Source organism: Lates calcarifer, linkage group LG8 (assembly GCF_001640805.2).
Source record: "Lates calcarifer isolate ASB-BC8 linkage group LG8, TLL_Latcal_v3, whole genome shotgun sequence".
NCBI classification, from domain to species: domain Eukaryota; kingdom Metazoa; phylum Chordata; class Actinopteri; family Centropomidae; genus Lates; species Lates calcarifer.
Genome location: NC_066840.1, coordinates 4,633,880 through 4,651,362, shown reverse-complemented (window position 1 = coordinate 4,651,362; position 17,483 = coordinate 4,633,880). Strand labels below are relative to the sequence as shown.

The following is a 17,483-nucleotide window of genomic DNA, read 5'->3' as shown; positions in this document are numbered from 1 at the left end:
CTCAATATTACACTCCAGTGCACATTACACTTTACATTTGTCACTTCAGCATCAATTACTATTTATTCGTCTGACTATATTAGTATCTCATAACCGAATATTGTTTCTTAAATTCTATTGTTCAATACATGTCTAGTTCTTCCGTGGCAGTGGCTTAGCATTGTGGGAAATAGAGTTACTCTCGATTTGAGCAACATTCAAGATTACTGATGTTTACTGTGAATTGCTAAATACTTTTAAGTACTGCCATAATAATAGTACGTTTACTGAAATTATTAACTACGAAATTGTAATGGTAAGTTAATTGTCATTGTGTTTTATCAGTACACACACACACACACACACATATATATATTGTATAATCTAATGTTAAATTTGTTACATTTACAATTGACACATTTTCATTCTGTTGTTGCAGTTCATCTAAGAAAAGAACACCATGGACAAAATAGGATTCCACACTTTTTTAATCAACCTTCATTCATTTCTCACTGTCTTACAGCAGTTGTAACAGTTACACTGCAAATCTGTTGAAATGTGCAAATCACTATGGAAACCCCCCCATCTTTCAAAAGCCCCTCTAAAGCACTGCATAATATTAGAACAAACACTGACAACAAAACATCCAGTAAAACTGACAAGACATAAGTCTAGCAATAATTAGTGCACACATCTTATGAATGGGCTCAGTTGCTGTGAGGAAAGATGAGTTAAAAACCAATACTGTCTAAAACACGACAGTCATTTTGACCTGCAGGACTAACGGATGAACGAATGAAATGCACACAAAAAACATCTACTTTAAAATTACCATAAAATTTCTCAGAAAAGCTAGCTTTATTAGAGCTGGTATGTTTTTGGTAAACTGTCAGCAGGTGGTAGATATGAAGGTGTAACGCTAGTCTGGTTTAATGGAAAAGTAGCTTCAGTAGGACTTTATGTGAGTCTGGCTGTGACAGTCTTCATGCATTCTGGGTCAAATGTGGGCATGAGTAGTGTAGAGGTGCATATTTGTATGATGTGTGTGTATGTATGAATATGTGGTTAGTGGTTTAATTGACTACAGCAGATGAGCACATCTTGTTGATTCCACATGCATTGGACCCTCTGTAGAGGTAGTAGTAACCCTGTGTGTTAGAGAGAGGGAGAAAGAGAGCGACTATTAAAAACACACACTGTCATAACTTTATATGGGCAGCAACAAAATGTCAGTAACTATTTTAATTTTTCTGTATTTTATCCTGTGTCACATCTCCTAAACAGTCTCAAAAACACTGAATATTCAAAGCTTTACAATTGTTATATGTTGCTGGGCTGTGGTACCGAATCCTATTGAACTATAAAGGTGACATAGACTAAACACGGGGAAAAAAATTGAAAGACTATTTGAAAACAAAAGCAATCATTAGTTTCAGCCTTAACTGTCTTACCTGCTCTCCATAATCCTCCCCCCAGCTGTTCTTGATGGCCCAGAATGGGATGCCTTTACCTGAAAGCACAGAAACATCCACACAATGCACTTGACTGCATCTTGATTCACAAAATTATCATCCCATATGTTGATAAACAGGACAACTAAATGTGTCTGCCTTTTTCTTGTGGAGATTCTAAGTCATCCAGGTCTTGGTTATCCAAAGTCATTTTCTCACATGAACTAGAGAATCAGGTCCAGACATTGTTTTCACACATGTAGCACACAGGAGGAGATTGTCTGCATCAGACACATTCTCACCCACTGGAAATACTCCTGGGTAGAGTGTGCAGGAGGCAGGATAGAAATGTCAGCAATGTGCCACTTGCTCTGTGTGAATTCTCCAGACATAACACTGACTTTTAATTTGGGAGCAGGCAGGATAAAGTCTGTTTAATGTTCTGTCCAATTATTTCAGACTTTTGAATTTCCCTCTAGATAAGTTAAGGGTTGTAGTGCATGTGTGAATGCAGCTCAAGAAGGTTTGAGTCAAGGGCAACTGAACTTCATTGTAGATACCCAAGGACGTTTCACCTCTTGACTGACTGGTGGGGAGATCCAGGTATTTGACCTCTCTGGAGTCATTATAAAGGCCACTGATGTGACTTGGTTTGTTAGTGCTCCTGACTGCTGTAACGACAGTCGTTAAGAGTCGCTGGAGCTACCTGAGGCCAGATGTAAATGACAGGTGTTGGAGTTTTTGGAGTTTCATGAGGCCAAGTGTGAATGGCTGTTAAATCTCCTGGGAGTAGGTGAAAGGACAGCAAATACTAGACATTTCTCGTCCAAGAGGCTTATATGTTCTGACTGACTGGTTGGGAGACCAGGTATTTAACCTCTGTGGGGGCGTTATCAAAGCCATTGATGTCCTTTCATTGATGCTGTCCTTTCATCCATTCAAGGTGATTTAACTACTATTCACACTTCACCAAGTCAAGTCCAAAAACTCTGTTGACTGTGACAATTGTTACAACAATCGGGAGCACATGAAGAGTGTCTTTGTTCCTCAAGGAGGAAGAACTTGGTCAAGGAAGAGAGGATAAAAGAAAAACGTACGTTCTCCGTATCCCACCATGAGCACAGCATGGTCGATCATCCAGGGGTTGCAGAAGATCTTCAAAGGGTGAGACACACCCTTCCTGTAAAACTAGAGTAATTCAAAAGACAATTAAAATGAATACATATGTTTATATGCTGATGATGAAATTGTAGTGAAAATAAGACATGATAATTGTCCTATATCTTGACGTACATGCAGGTGATGGCAGTGTGTTGAGTATGTCAAATATCAGTGATTTAGTCACTGCTGTGGCGTTGTGTAATATTGTAATAATAGTGACGCAGCTGTTTACCTGCATTGCAAAGGCATTCAGAGCAACAGAGATTGGTCCATTCTCAGCGAGCCAAGCTGCAATTTCTGAGGAAAAAAATTTGTCCATTTAGCAGACTGACAAACACATTACTTAACTTCCTGATTACAATTAATATACCTGCAAATCAACAAAGATTAATCTCCACTACTTATTTAACAAAAAGTTCCTTTATGTGTTTTGTAGATGTGTTTATCAGTGCTTTGGTGTCCCTTTCCTCTTCATTCTGTCTTTATTTGTTGAGCCCACTCACCCTTCTCGTCCTTGGACAGCTCCACAGAGCTGTTGATATAGGCGGCCACTTTCCCAGAGGTGAAGTCACACCTCTGCTTGTGCCCTGTGTAGGAGTAGTCAGTCTCTGTCTCCAGGCCACCTTAACCACACGAGGGAGAAGGATTAAAAGGTTAAAAGCATCAGTTTTAATACCAGCACAAACCACAGACACATGTCTATGTAATCCTCTCTCTTTTGCAGTTTGCCCAGAGACAAAATGAGCTGTAATGTCCTTGGATTGGAAGCAAAATGTTTCAATCTGGTTGCACACATCATTTGTCCTACAACCATTTAATTCTCACCCAGCTTCTCAATAGCTTCATAAGCATTCGATGGCAGCCCTCCTCTGCATGCCTGGTCCAAACCATCGCAGTCAACAAGCTCTGTGAGAGACAAATCAATACACCAATCAAATCATGGCTTTTATCTGTAACTGCAGATTGTTTTTTTCTTTCTGCAGAAATATGTTATTGACTCATTTTATCATCTCTGTTTGTTTGGGTCCGTTGCACATGTGTACATTTGTTACCTTGTTCAGAAAGTGACAGCAATGTTCCATTTTTCAGGAACCACTGGCCTTCAATGTTGCCTATAACAGAAAATGCCCAGCAGGAACCACACATGCCCTGCAAGAAACACACACACACACACACACACAGTGTGAAGTAGGCAGGATCTATAATTTATTCATTAGTAGTGTGCTATTTAGAGTGACTGCCCTGTAATTAACTCTGTATGTTGGTACCTGGTTCTTAACGGGACTGACAGCTCCATGATCCCGCCAATCCCAGCTGGTGGGGGCGGGACCTCGCACAGGAGAGGCTGGTTTCATTAGTCGATGGAGAGTCCATTGGCTCAGTAGCGGGTTCAGGTATGTAGAACGAAACTCTTCCTCTGGAGAAATACAGAAGGAGAACAGTCAGACTTTTGTGTTGCTTAAGAAGATTTGTTTTGAAAAAAAGCTGATGTAAACAAGTGAAAAGCAGAAGATGCATCTCATTTGAAACTGTGTGGAAATACAGGCACACAAACACACAGACACGCACCAGTTAAGTCAGAGAACTTCGTGACCCCATATTCAGCTGAACCTTGATCCAGAGACTGGAGCTTCTCAGCAGTCTTGAGGTTCTCATGGAAGATGCGCAGACGACGGTCTGCCTCTGCAGGGTCAGAGGTCAAACACACATATATAAAAAGACTCTACTGCCCTGTATGCTGTAATTTCACATTTTGTTGGTTCTGTTAGAACTAAAATGAGTGAGAAAGCAGATGTAGAATGTTTTTATTTGTGTTGTTTTTGATAGAATATATGATTCTGAATGTAAACCAACACATATCCTTTTATTTTCTCTCTCTCTTTTCTCTCTCTTTTATTTAATCCAATAAACAACAGATCGACAAATATGTAAAGGTACAAAGTATTTTTTAAATCTTTTGTCTTTTTTTGTTTCTGAGATTATATTGACATTTATGTGGTTAAACTGTCTTGGTTATGTTGTGTTTAGTCTCTAGGATACTTTTCTACTTTAGATTAGGTAATATTTATTCACTGTCCCACTCATTAAAAAGGTTCTGAGTTTATGGGGGATACTGTTTAGGTTTTCATACAGGATTGCCACAATAGGCAGTGAGTACATAAAGTGGTCATTGTGTGTAGACTGGAATGCAACACACAATGCACCTGCTATGCTCAGTATGTATGCGGTTTGTCACATGTCTGTCACTTACCCTCCTGGCTGCTGTAAACCTTATTGTATTTAACCATGAACTCTTTAAACTGGCCCAACAGCTGTACAGATTCCTGCCAGATAAAGGGCAGACAGACACACAGAATCAACAATACAAACCTCAGTCTCAAGTTTAAATCAGTGATAGCAGTTCACAACAAATGGCAAACAAGACGCAGATAGCAAGACAGAATTTAACAATAACATTTTGTTGTCTGTCCTGTTATTGATCTGCTGACATCATCTTTACCTCCAGAGGCTGGCTGGTGGATGGATCCTCCACCTTGTTGGTCTCTTCTACTTGAGGTTCGACTGATAAGAGAGACATGCAGGAAAACATTTTAAATGTCAAAATACATAACACTTAAATTCATGTTTCATGTGTTCAAAGGAGCATTGACTCTGGTTTTCAAATTTGTAAGTCAAATCAATGGGAATACACTGAAGCTGAATTGTAACATGATTTATTACTGCACACCACACATCTTAGAAGTCTAAATCAAAAAGTGGGGCAACAACAGAGAGGAGCCTAAAATAATATATAACTTTTTTCCATTTACAGGTAAAATAAAATCAACAACCTTTTACCTTGTGTGTCTCTTTGGTATAACGTATCATTTATTAACCAGGTTAGCAAATAATAGTGTTACATAATAACCGAGGAATGAAGGTTAAATCTTGCTCCTTTTTTCTAGCGAATTGCAAATTCTTTTGAAATCCAAACAGAATAAGGTATGATCCAAACAGAAGGAACGTGTGCACCGTTTTTCCTCAGTGTGTTCATGTGCTGACTAGTTGGCTTGGCTTGGCAAGATCAGGGCCAATCAATACTACAGTGGTGTAAAAAGCACTTAAAAGATGCTTTTTAATATATACACTGTGGCAAATGCTGTGCTGGAAGACACCATTTCTGTTACAGAGGAAGTAAAGCACCATGGGAAAACAATGAAACCACAGTGATTACAGCTAACCTAGACCTCTTGGTGTAAGACTACAGTCCTTCACTGCAACATAACTGTGGTCCTCAGCTATATTTTGATCACAGGACAGCTGCAACAAAAAAGTCATGAATCTTAAACGTTCATTGATCAGCGTGTTTGTCTGCTTTAATGCTGCTGACTGACCTTTAGGCTGGCACTTCTGTTTGAGCAGAGTTGAAGTGCCCTGCCAGGGAATGTCCCACACCTCAAACATGCACAGCTCCGTCTGAATAACAACAGACAAAGATATTTCGATAATCAACACTGATTACACGGTCATATGCAGCATATATTTGGAGTGTTAGAAATGCAATGAATAAGTGGAACAATGTCTTTCACACACTGCAGACAAAGCTGACAACATTAAACAGAGCAGGTTATTTATGACTCTAGCATGGTTTCCATTGTAAAGGCTAAGAACAGGCAAACAAACAAAGATTATATGTGTCAGCCGAGTGTTATGGCTGTGTGAGACATGAGACATGGGCATGCTTGGGGTTACTCCAAATCAAACTCAAGTCACAAGATCAGACAACTGGTGACAACTCTGCTGAACAAACAGAACTACATGCTGCAATTATAAATCAATACACAGTTGGATGCACACAGAAGCACATTGCCATTTTGGCATATTACAGAGTTCTTAAGAGAAATTTGTTCACTTAAAACCACAACAATTACCTGTTTTCTCTCTGACTTCATCTCTCTCTCTCTCTCTTTCTCTCTCTCTCTCTCTCTCACACACACACACAGACACACGCACACTACCTTGAGTTTCTGTGGCTCGGGATAGAAGTCACATGTCCTGAGCATGGTGGATTTCTTACACTGAGTGTTGCTCACTTCCACTGTAATACTGTAACGGATTCCCTTAACCAGCTGGAAAACAGATACACACATTCAATAGTCATTTTAGATATATAAACAAGAAATCTTGCCCTTAATAAAGTATTTATTCAGACTCTGTGCCGCAGTCTAGTACACTGGTGGTCATTCAATACCTGTATATTTGCATGATATTGTGTTGTGTTGTGCATGTTACAGTATCTGGATGCTTCTTTTGCTACATGAAGACATAGCAGCGGTTAGCCACACTGTCCTGATGGATGCGCTGATAAATGACAGTGCAACACTGGTATGGCCGTTTGACTCTAGTGTCAGGTTAAACTCAATAACATGACTTCCGGCCTGAATGAGGATGACATTTTGAGAGGCATGGTGCTTGTACCCTTCTTTGTGGGCTTTATAGAACGTGTCGAAATAAAAACAAATTACAAACTTGATAAGAAGTCTGAGAGGTGAAAATAAAAAATGCACTCTTTCATGTTTATTGTCTGCTCAACATTTATACTGCAGTGACCAGTTTATGCCATTATTTTGAAGGTATAAGTCACCTTGTTTCCGGTCTGTGGTTAGCTAACACTTGGTTTAAATGGCCCCCAGCCTCGTTGTTGTTTACAAGGAATTCAGTACGTTCAATAGAACTATTACTAGACTCTTACGATGAAATCAACAAGCCGTTATACAACCAACATTCCTCCTCACACACCAGCATACTTCAACAAAATATTTAAGTATTCTGTGAATAAATAAACACGATAACAAAAGCCATCGTCTTTTATGTGTTACCTGTTTGGTTGCAGTGATGAGCCGGCTGACTTTGCGGAGATGCATGGCATTAGAGCCCCGGTTGTAGCGATCCTCGGCGAATGCCAGAGCCTTTTTCAGGCCCGGGTCGGACTCATGCAGCCGGATAGGAGAGCCGGGAGGCCCGAACAGAGGCCGGTCGAGATCCTCGCCGAGCCCGAGCACCGAGCCCAGCACGGCGGCCAGGGCCAGCCACAGAATTACCGGACAACAGCGGAATCCAACCACCATGTTAACCCCGGTGTGTTGTCAGAGGGAAAGGGGACAGGTATCCAGTCTGCGCTCAGTTAAAAGAGGGATGTTTGATTTCCCAGAAAAAAAAATCGATGAAGTTTTCAGCAGCGGTTCTGCAGGAGACACAGTGTTGTTGCCAAACAAATATGGGATGAGGCTGTGGGAGGAGATAGGGAGTATTAACGGGTGGGGTGTGTTCAAGAAACTTACACTTAACACCCATACACTGTACTGCTCACACCCACAGTCATGATTAAACTTTAATGTCACTTACGAAGCCGTAATAACTGGTTAACGAATAATAATCTGGTGATATTGCTAATTGCAGTGTGTATGTTTAATCGTCCTCTACCCACAAATGCTTGGCAATCCATATCGCTCTGATACAGTCATTCCTATATATGTTACAAAATATTTTAGATCACAGTCTTTAAAGAATCACAGTCTTCGATAACCTGCTGTGTAAGTGGGAAAATTGGAAGGAGAGAATTACTGCTCTAGTACTGGGGCGGGTGCTGTTTAACTTACACATTAGCTAAAACTAAAGAAACAAGTTTTACTTGTGTTTTTTGTTTAGTTAATACTTCTTTAAAAAATATGATAAAATAAATGTTTGCCAAGCAATAAATGTGGGTTATTAATTGATGTGCGTGCGAGAATATATGTCTACCACTGGATGGCGACAGAATACAGTAACTTTTTGTCGACTTTCCTAAAAGAGGACTTTTATTTTGAAAGTCGTTTGTCTGTAGTTTACTTTTGTGGTACTTTTATTCTAAAGGATTGCGGCCGGAAGTGTTGTTGTTGCTTGCTGCTGATGGAGCGGAGGCGCTAAGCGCAGCTAGCACCACGGCCAGAAACATCTGTTGACAATTGCTAAGCTAACATTTAAACTTGCTAGTGTAGCTGCTTGAAAACGTTTTCGTCGGAGAAATTGTGACGTTGGCTGTCAGTTTACCCACCGGATGACAAAACTGCTGTCGTGAACGTTATGACTAATTTATTTTTAGGGATCAGGTTGTATTCTTAGCAGTAGCCTCTGAGCAAAGGTCTGACTGGCAGACATGGAGACTAGGGGGATTGAAGACATGTTTGACTTTCGTCGGTAAGTTAGCTAACGGTAGTTAGCCAATCTAAGCTGCACAGTTAACCTTTAGCTAAAACTAATTAGCCACCGTTATAGTGACATTACGGTCGTATTCAGTGTTTTCAAGAAACGTCACATAATGACATTGGTGACATTTAACGTTTGCTAGCTAATTGCCGTAAGTTTCCAAACGCGGGGATGTCTAACCTTTCATAAAACGTACAGCTAGCTAGCTAACTTAGCGGTGTAGTGGAGACACCAATATAAACGTCTGATTGCCAGCGTTTAATAGGCAACCTTTTGCAACGCTAATTTCCGTGTTCATATTGCGCTGCCAATAGCTGTAACATGCTTCAACTAGCTAGCTTAGCTTTAGGTATTGCACTCGACATTTTAAATTTTAGCGTTATCTCCCGACTGGTGATAATGAAGTTTTCTCTGAGACGCAAGTTCTATTAACTGGACACAGTAGGCTTAGATAATGTTTGTATCTCTGTGTTTGTGAAACATGGCTACTGGCGAATGACTCTGCCATTAATCATAAATGTGTCAAATAAAAGTAGTGTCTCGATCACATGCTCTAAGAATAGATGACCCAATGGAATATAAGGCCTGTATGTGCTGGAGTACTGATTGTGGTGCTTAATTGTAGTAATACTGGGCATCTCAGATGTTTTCCAGTTTATAAGTGCTAAGCCAAACACGTAGAGACACGTGTAATAACAGAAGTTGCGGACTGTGGTTAAACGGAAATTATCACTAATGCTGATTCTGTAGTGAAAGAGATGGGTGGTATTTATTTAGCATTTATTTTACCAGCGATGAGTTACCTTGTTCTAAGCTTGTGAAAAATGTTCACATTCACGTAGAAGCCTCAGACTCTAAACAACAGGTGTATGGCAATGTCCAGCAGTCTTATAAGTAATAGTAACAGACTGTGAAGATTTTACTGAAGAGAAATTACTGGAATCCCTAATGTAGCCTTAGTTTAAGTGATATTTATTTAAAAGGGGGGGGGGGGATTATTAGGTAATATCACATTGCTACTCAATTTAAAAGTGATATTCATCAGTTAGCCTTGATCTGCATGTATTTGGTGATTTAATACAAATACAAGTAGTACAAGTACAAGCAATAAAATTAATACAGTGTTCCCTTACTGGTGTTGAATCTACTTCATTTAAAAAATGTTGTTTCTTTCTTTGCACAGGTTCCCCAAAGATGCTGTTTTTCTCCTGCTGTTGCTGATTTACTCTCCAGTTGGCATTTGTTTGATGTTAATACGGATTTTTATTGGTATACATGTGTTCTTGGTCAGCTGTGCACTTCCAGAAAGTTTTGTTAGAAGGCAAGTATTTTAAATCATTAGGTTTTCTGCAAACACATTTAACTCCCAGCTAGTAATAATTATTGTAGTTGTGGCAGCAGTACCTGTAGTAGTAGTCATGTATGTGTCATCTTTAATAATAAAAGTCTGCATTAATGGTAATAGAGGTACATGTATTGGTAGAAATCTAAGGTAAAGCATTGTCAGTTAATGCAGTGAAACACTTTTATGCATACTGTGTATCCCATTAAAAATAATTGCAGCATGGCTGCCACTCACAGCTATAATTACTGCATTACATTCAGCTGCCCCATTAAATAACATTAAGGCAAATGGCTGCTCGATGTTTTTGATATGTTATGTGTCTGTTACGCTGTGACCTTGTGTAAATGAGATCTTGCTCACAGTAATTTTCATTACCTAACAGATAAAACCTTACAGAGATCATCCCTGTAGACCTTTACCAAGAATTATTTATTACATGTTAACACATCTCAAGATGCTGTGCTTTTTGGGGATTGTAGTGAGTTCCTTGTACTTAGCAATTATATTCTGTTTACATCCATTTCTCTTTGTTTGCTTTCAGATTTATTGTGAGAGTTATGTGCTCAGTCCTGGGAATGCATGTGAGACAGAAAAACCCTCGCTCCAGAGACAAAAACACCAAGTTGTACATATGCAATCATGTGACAGACTTTGACCACAACGTAATCAACCTCCTGACCCCCTGTAATACTGTGAGTGTTTAAATATCTCTTTGTTAAACTATGTTATAAAGTATGTTTTAAACATTTCTGGGGTTTTTTTCATCATAAGACTGCTATGTGCTTTCTACATCAGTTGGCACCTGTCAGCACACACCAACTAACATATCTGCAGTATGAAGATACCTCTTAACAGTTAAAATATGTATGTTGAAAACCGCACTGTTTTTAAAAGCAAAGCTGTATGTATTACAGTATTGATAGTCATAGATAAACCCTATGACATGACTGCAGTTTTTCTTGTGCTTATTTTTGTACTAATAACTGGTGTACTTTCAAACCCTTTTAGATCACCTACATGTCAGTATTACTTTTGAAGCTTTGTGAATGCTTCCTTAGTGAAACTGCAAGGATGAAAGTACTTCATACTCTGTATGAAAACTTCAGTGGCAGCAGATGACAAATGCATGTTTGCAGAGGAGAGGGTGTGTGCACTGGTGCATGAAAGCATGTTCATGTCTTACCTGCTCACCATCAGGGCCATCTTACTATCCCTCAGGGACAAAAATGTTTTGTCTGTTACCTTTGTCTTTTTTGTTTGTGCAACATATAGTACTGTGCATTGCTAAATATGGTGGTTGTAGTGTTTGGTGAGCTTGCTCTGTCTCTTTCTGCTTATTAGCCCCAGCTAGAGGGCTCCAAAGGCTTTGTGTGTTGGGCCAGAGGCTTCATGGAAATCCACTCAACATCTGGCCAAGGAGCGATAGAGTCTCTTCAGAGATACTGTTCCACTGAAGGCACTGCACCTTTGCTCCTGTTTCCTGAAGAGGACACCACAAATGGCTGTGCTGGCCTGCTCAAGTTTAGGTAAGTGTAAACATTTGTGTAACAGGCTAAACCACTCACTGGAAGAGCTCATTTGATTCATCTCTCTTGTTTCTGGTTTGGGATAATTGTTGTCTCATTTCAGTTTCAATTCAATTCAATTTTATTTATATAGCACCATATCACAACAAAAGTCATCTCAAGGCACTTTTCATATAGAGCAGGTCTAGACCATACTCTTTAAAATAGGTATTTACAGAGAGAGACCCAACAAATCCCACCAAATCCCAGCACTAAGGTGACAGTGGCAAGGAAAAACTTCCTGGGCGGCCATCTGCCTTGACTGGTTGGGTTACGGGGGGGGAGATAAGCAGTATAAGTAATTTCTAATTATAGCAGCAGTTGAGTGGAGTTGTAGGAGCAGCAGGAGACTTGTCATCACAGATCAGACTCTACAGCTCCAGAGGCAGAAATACCTGCAGAAAGAGACAGAAGAAGAGAGACGGAAGAACACAATACTACAGGAAAGGGAAGATATTGAGTTAGTAACATGTATTTATGGGGGGGGGGGCAGAGAGAGACAGAGGGAGACAGAGGGAGAGAGGGAAAGAGAGGGAGAGAGAGCTCAGCACATAATGGGAGATCTCCTGTCTAGGCCTATAGCAGCATAACTAAGGGATGGTTCAAGCCTGAGCCAACCCTAACTATAAGCTTTATCAAAGAGGAAAGTTTTAAGCCTACTCTTAAAGGTACAGAGGGTGTCTGCCTCCTGGACCGAAACTGGGAGAAGGTTCCACAGTAGAGGAGCCTGATAACTGAAGGCTCTGCCTCCCATTCTACTCTTGGAAACTCTGGGAACCACCAGTCATTTACCAACTAAACTTGTTATAAAACACAACAGTAACTGTGGGATCCATCAATATTTTACACACAAAGACTTGTGGCTTTGGCTGTAAAAAGAAACAATGATTTTAATTAAGCTAGCCACAAATTATCATCCCTCTTCCATGGCACTTTGAAATGGAGATGCATCACTGTGGTGGTTGTTTGTCCATGCTAATTTCCCTCTAGAGGTCTATGGGGACAAGGAAGTGATAAGAGCTGCAAAATTGATTCATTTCTATCGTTAATTTGAGTAAATCAGAACGAAGTGGATTGTATCTTCAGCTGAACTCTCCTGCAGACGCACTGGAAACAAAAAAAGCTGGGAGGAGCACTTCATAATAAGATTGAGAATATTGGAAACCTTTTCCTTGTGGAGATCTGAAATTCAGTTTATATTAGTTTTTCACTTCCCACTAACAGTGACTAAATTGTCCTGAACCTCCTTTGTGACATATACAAAACACCACACCAGGTCAGTTGTGGTTTGTTTCATGTTTCTCTCTGTTGTCTCAGTAAGTATTTTGAAATTAAATAAAATTGGCATGTGTTGAAATTTTCTCTTCTGAATTTGCCTATTCAGGTAATATATATTGTTTTTTTCCTCTCAGTTCCTGGCCTTTCTCACTGACTGACTCCATTCAGCCTGTGGCCTTACGCGTGACCAGACCATTGATTGCTTTGGTAATGTCATTTGAACCTGACTTTTAAGACAAAATCGTTGGATATTATTATCACACCACTGACAATATGTTGCGTTAACAGTATCTACTGTTTGAATGGTTGAATGTGTGTGTGTGCATATGTGTGAGAGTGAGAGTGTGAGAGTGAGAGTGAGTGAAATGAGTACACAAATAACACTGAGAAAAAATACGTATTATCATACTAAGATGCAAAATGTCAATATATAGAGGAGGTAAGGAAATTGATAAGGAAGAATATTGCATCCTATGTACAGTTTCTAGGCTGGTGGAAAATCATTATAAAATAAGAATTGAAATTTCCTGGAAGTTGCAGCAAGCCGATTAGTGTGGGCTACTTAAATCTAATCCAGCCACCTCAGCACCAAGAGTAATTCTTTCCTGTGTTGCTGCAGAGGCTAATGTTGGGCTTTTACAATCAGTGAGGATATATTTAAATAGTTAAAGGGTTTTTTGGGTCAGGTGGACCCCTCACAACAGCTATTATTGTCTTTATCCTTTCTATGTCTGTCTATGTATACATAGTTGATTAAAGGGCACGTCAGGTTATACTTCGATAAAACACTGTGATTGACTGTGTTGTCTGTTCACAGACCACACCAGAGTCCAGTTGGCTGATGGATCTCTTGTGGACATTTTTTGCTCCATGTACAGTGTATCATGTAAGGTACTAAATAACTTGTATCATTATTTCTATCACCAATGAAATCATGATATTCTATAGCAGATAATAACCCAATCCAGTTATTTTGTTTTTTTTTCCTTGGAAAATGAAGTTGTGTTTTGTAGAGATGCAAGTTTTGTTAACTAGATCCACTGGGTACAAAAAACAAAGCTGATGAAAACACTTGGCTTTGACACAAGTAACAACCCCATGTTCATCCTCTGGCCAATAATGTTGATTAATGAGCACCAGTTTCAGATGGTTTTAACACTAAATTGCTTTTGTAAATAAATTTTAATGCTCTGAGTTCCAAATTCAGTTTTTAAGTAGTCTCCTGGCACTTTTGAGTGTTTCTGCCACAACTGTTGTGAAAATGACTTCTCAAAATTGTGTTTTTATTTGTCACTGTCATCCCAGTTGGCTCCCACCAGTTTCCAGACAAGATGGCGAGTCCACACAAGAGTTTGCCAACAAAGTCCAGGAGGTAAAACCAATGTTTGTCAGTTGAGTGGATTCATAAAGGATTCAATTTGTAATGGTAAAAACAAATATGTAGAAAAAAATGTCCTACAATAATGCAATTTCTGTATTCCCCTAACCACAGCGCCTACGCCTAGATCCCAGATAGTTTATTAGATTCCCTTCCATATTCTATCCATCACTAACTGCCCCTCCTTTCTGTTGTTGTGCTGCAGTCATACACTAAAATGTGTCTTTTGTGTGTATCTTCTTTTTCAGCTGCTAGCAGGTGAACTTGGCTTGGTCTCCACCAAGATCACCAAAGCTGATAAAGCAGAGCACATCAAAAGGAAAAGACACACCGTACCACAAACTTCTACAAGTATGTAAATTATATAAACCCACAATAAGTCCAGTTCTGTACATGTAAGGAGTTGGCTAATTGCTTTTGAGTTTTTAGGGTAAATGTCAGTTATTCTCCTTACTCTAGGTGTCAGACCTGGCTCTATTGGGCTCGGTTTCATGGTCCAGAGTTTGGGCACAGATGATCATAGGATTGCTAAGATGGCCCAACAAGTGAAGGATGTGCTGCCTCATGTCCCACTGAATGTCATTGCCACAGATTTAGGTATGACACAGTTTCAATGCACATTTACCTTTTGACCCCACATCCCTGCCACCCGTTTAGAACTATCACGTTTCTCTGTCTATTAGTACACATGCTCACAGTTGTGTCTTGATCACATACAGCAAAAACCAATTGTGTTGACACCACCATAACAAATCTGCTAGAGAACAAGGAGGAATCTCCAATGGAAGCAAGCGGGACATCTACATTTGGGCCTTCAAAGATCAGCCCCTACTCTTCTGGTTCTGCTCCCACCATAAAGGTTTGACTGACTTTGATTCTGAGCTCTCTAACTTATTTCTAATCTGTTTTTTTCCTGTGAATGTGTAATTTTTAATCCATAGATTACTTTGGACATATAAATTGGGAATTTTAATTTAAATTGATTTAATTTGTGTAATACATACACCTGTCTTTCACTAATTTGTCATTTTTGTTTTTTCCATCTACAGCCTGCTGCCAAATCTTTTGGGAAATCACCAGCTGACAGACATTTGTCTCTCCAAGAGAGAAAAGAAGCGCTGTATAATTTTGCAAGAAGGTGAGGTTTTCTTGCCATTAGCATAGACATGTCAGAAAGATATTATATTATTATTTGTAAGAGCAGCTGCATACATGATAATATTGCAGCTGAAAGGCCAGCCAGGTGTGGTGGAATTAAATTTTCTGTTAGTCTCTTAACATTTATTTTAATCAAATATTTCTGGATTCATTGAAAATGCTCCATGTCTGTTCAGCTCATGTTAATAAGACACCTCAGAGAACAGCCAAAGCTGTTTCATTATGCACAACATCTTGCAGTTGTGCAGGAGTGAACAGTAATGCAATATTCATTTGGTCTGAGATTTACTTTGAATTCATTCCTAGGGTTGTGTCTGTCACTCAGCACTGATTCTACGAAGTGTTAAAGCTGTGCCAGGCAAAAGTCTTATGTAAAAAAACACCTGTCTTTGCTAATTTAGACCCTGCAGATTGGTTCTGAAATCCAGAGGCAAGTCATAGATTTAAAAAAAGAAGAGTGACCAACATGAGAGCTCTAAACTGTCTCTTCTCTTTTTCATAAAATATAGTGGTAGTACAGCTGTCACCTCACCATATTCTCAGTCGAGAAAATCAGGGTTTTTGATCAGATACCTCTCTACATTTTGCACACAGATACCTAGTGTAACTGTAAAGCTGCAATAATCAATATTTGCATCAACAATGAGTAAGATAACTTATGTGTAATGTGAAACAGGTTGTAGTGTCACACCTACAGAGAAATATCATCCAACTCTGCAGTTTCTCAGCTCCATGGAGCATTCTAGCATCTTTTAGTTGAATGTTTTCGTTTCTCTCCCCACAACTTCACTGTTTTGGTTCCTTCTCACCGCTCTCATTAGTGTCATTTTTGCAGGCAACTGTTTTCAGTAAAAAATCTTAAGCAAGCTCACTGCACACTAACTGCCCAGTACCAAACAGCTGACAGACAAAGTTAGCAACTAGCTGCTGAACATAGTGGAGCAATTAGCAACTTAAGAGACAGATATTTTATCAGGAATTGGAGTTAAAAGGAGTGTGAATATTGGACTTACATGTGTCAGGTCGCCTGAAACAAGAGTCCAAATGAATGGGAATGTTGCTCTGTAACTGTTGGGTGTGTAAATAAACAGCTATTGTGTGTTTGTCATAACAACTTTTATGGCAGTGTTGTTTCATGACATGAACCAAGTGGGATTCAGTGTAATGTTCATTGATACTTGCAATTTATTCATTTTAAATGTATTCATGTCAACATAAAAACTGACAAACTATTAGTCTAGGGAAAAACTGATATACTGTTTATTGTAGGTGAAAACCCCCTTCAAAATGTGTCAAATTAGTTTTACAGTTGGAATATGTTTGACCATATGGCACTTTATTCATTTAAATTTGGTCCAGAAAGCCATTGACAGGACATGTATTGCAACCACAATAAGTTCAGAAGGATTGTGGTTTCAATAAATTACATGCCCTGTTTGTAATGAAGTATGTCTTAGACATTGACAGATTAATCTAACTGTTATGGAATGAAGTAAACACTGACTGATGGTTTTATCTGTTTTTTTTTTTCTGTCCCAGACGCTATATTGAAAAACACGGATTGGATCAAGAAGACAGTCACTGAACACACTTTGGGTCAAGCCATCATTGAAAACTTGTCAGGAAGAAGCATATACAACTTGCATAGCTGTCTAATTTGAATGGTGATTTTATAATCTGTCAACAGGTTCTGTTACACAACAGATTTTGTTAATTGCAAGTAATGGAGACAAGTATTCAGAACATGTATAAGTTGATGCAATGGTTATTATGCATGTCCTTCTTCATTCTGGCTGATACATAATTTTGATAACAATTTGTATTACGATCCACTGACTGTGAATCATCTATTTATTTTTATAATGTCCAGAGTCGTTGATGAAAATAAAGTTCAGCTTGACCTTGCCTTCCAAAAATTAAATTAAATTTTTTTGTCAGTCTTG

General features: G+C 39.1%; 2 protein-coding genes across 2 annotated transcripts; one reads left to right on the top strand and one right to left on the bottom strand.

Annotated features, from left to right (window-relative positions):
- Positions 1-449: 449 nt before the first annotated feature.
- Positions 450-7,856, bottom strand: ctsf (cathepsin F). The gene is made up of 14 exons (XM_018669738.2): positions 7,451-7,856; positions 6,590-6,700; positions 5,966-6,047; positions 5,092-5,153; positions 4,843-4,915; positions 4,161-4,274; positions 3,860-4,008; positions 3,644-3,740; positions 3,417-3,497; positions 3,095-3,214; positions 2,824-2,888; positions 2,528-2,618; positions 1,431-1,489; positions 450-1,127 (listed from the first exon to the last, which is right to left on the bottom strand). The coding sequence occupies exons 1-14, from the start codon at positions 7,697-7,699 to the stop codon at positions 1,053-1,055; spliced, it is 1,428 nt and encodes a 475-aa protein (XP_018525254.1). The 5' UTR covers positions 7,700-7,856; the 3' UTR covers positions 450-1,052.
- Positions 7,857-8,501: 645 nt separating this feature from the next.
- Positions 8,502-17,445, top strand: aup1 (AUP1 lipid droplet regulating VLDL assembly factor). The gene is made up of 12 exons (XM_018669751.2): positions 8,502-8,807; positions 10,000-10,137; positions 10,703-10,853; positions 11,503-11,687; positions 13,139-13,211; positions 13,822-13,895; positions 14,310-14,376; positions 14,631-14,733; positions 14,842-14,979; positions 15,102-15,241; positions 15,432-15,520; positions 17,080-17,445. Exons 1-12 carry the CDS (start codon positions 8,767-8,769, stop codon positions 17,123-17,125), a joined length of 1,245 nt encoding a protein of 414 aa, XP_018525267.1. The 5' UTR covers positions 8,502-8,766; the 3' UTR covers positions 17,126-17,445.
- Positions 17,446-17,483: the final 38 nt, after the last annotated feature.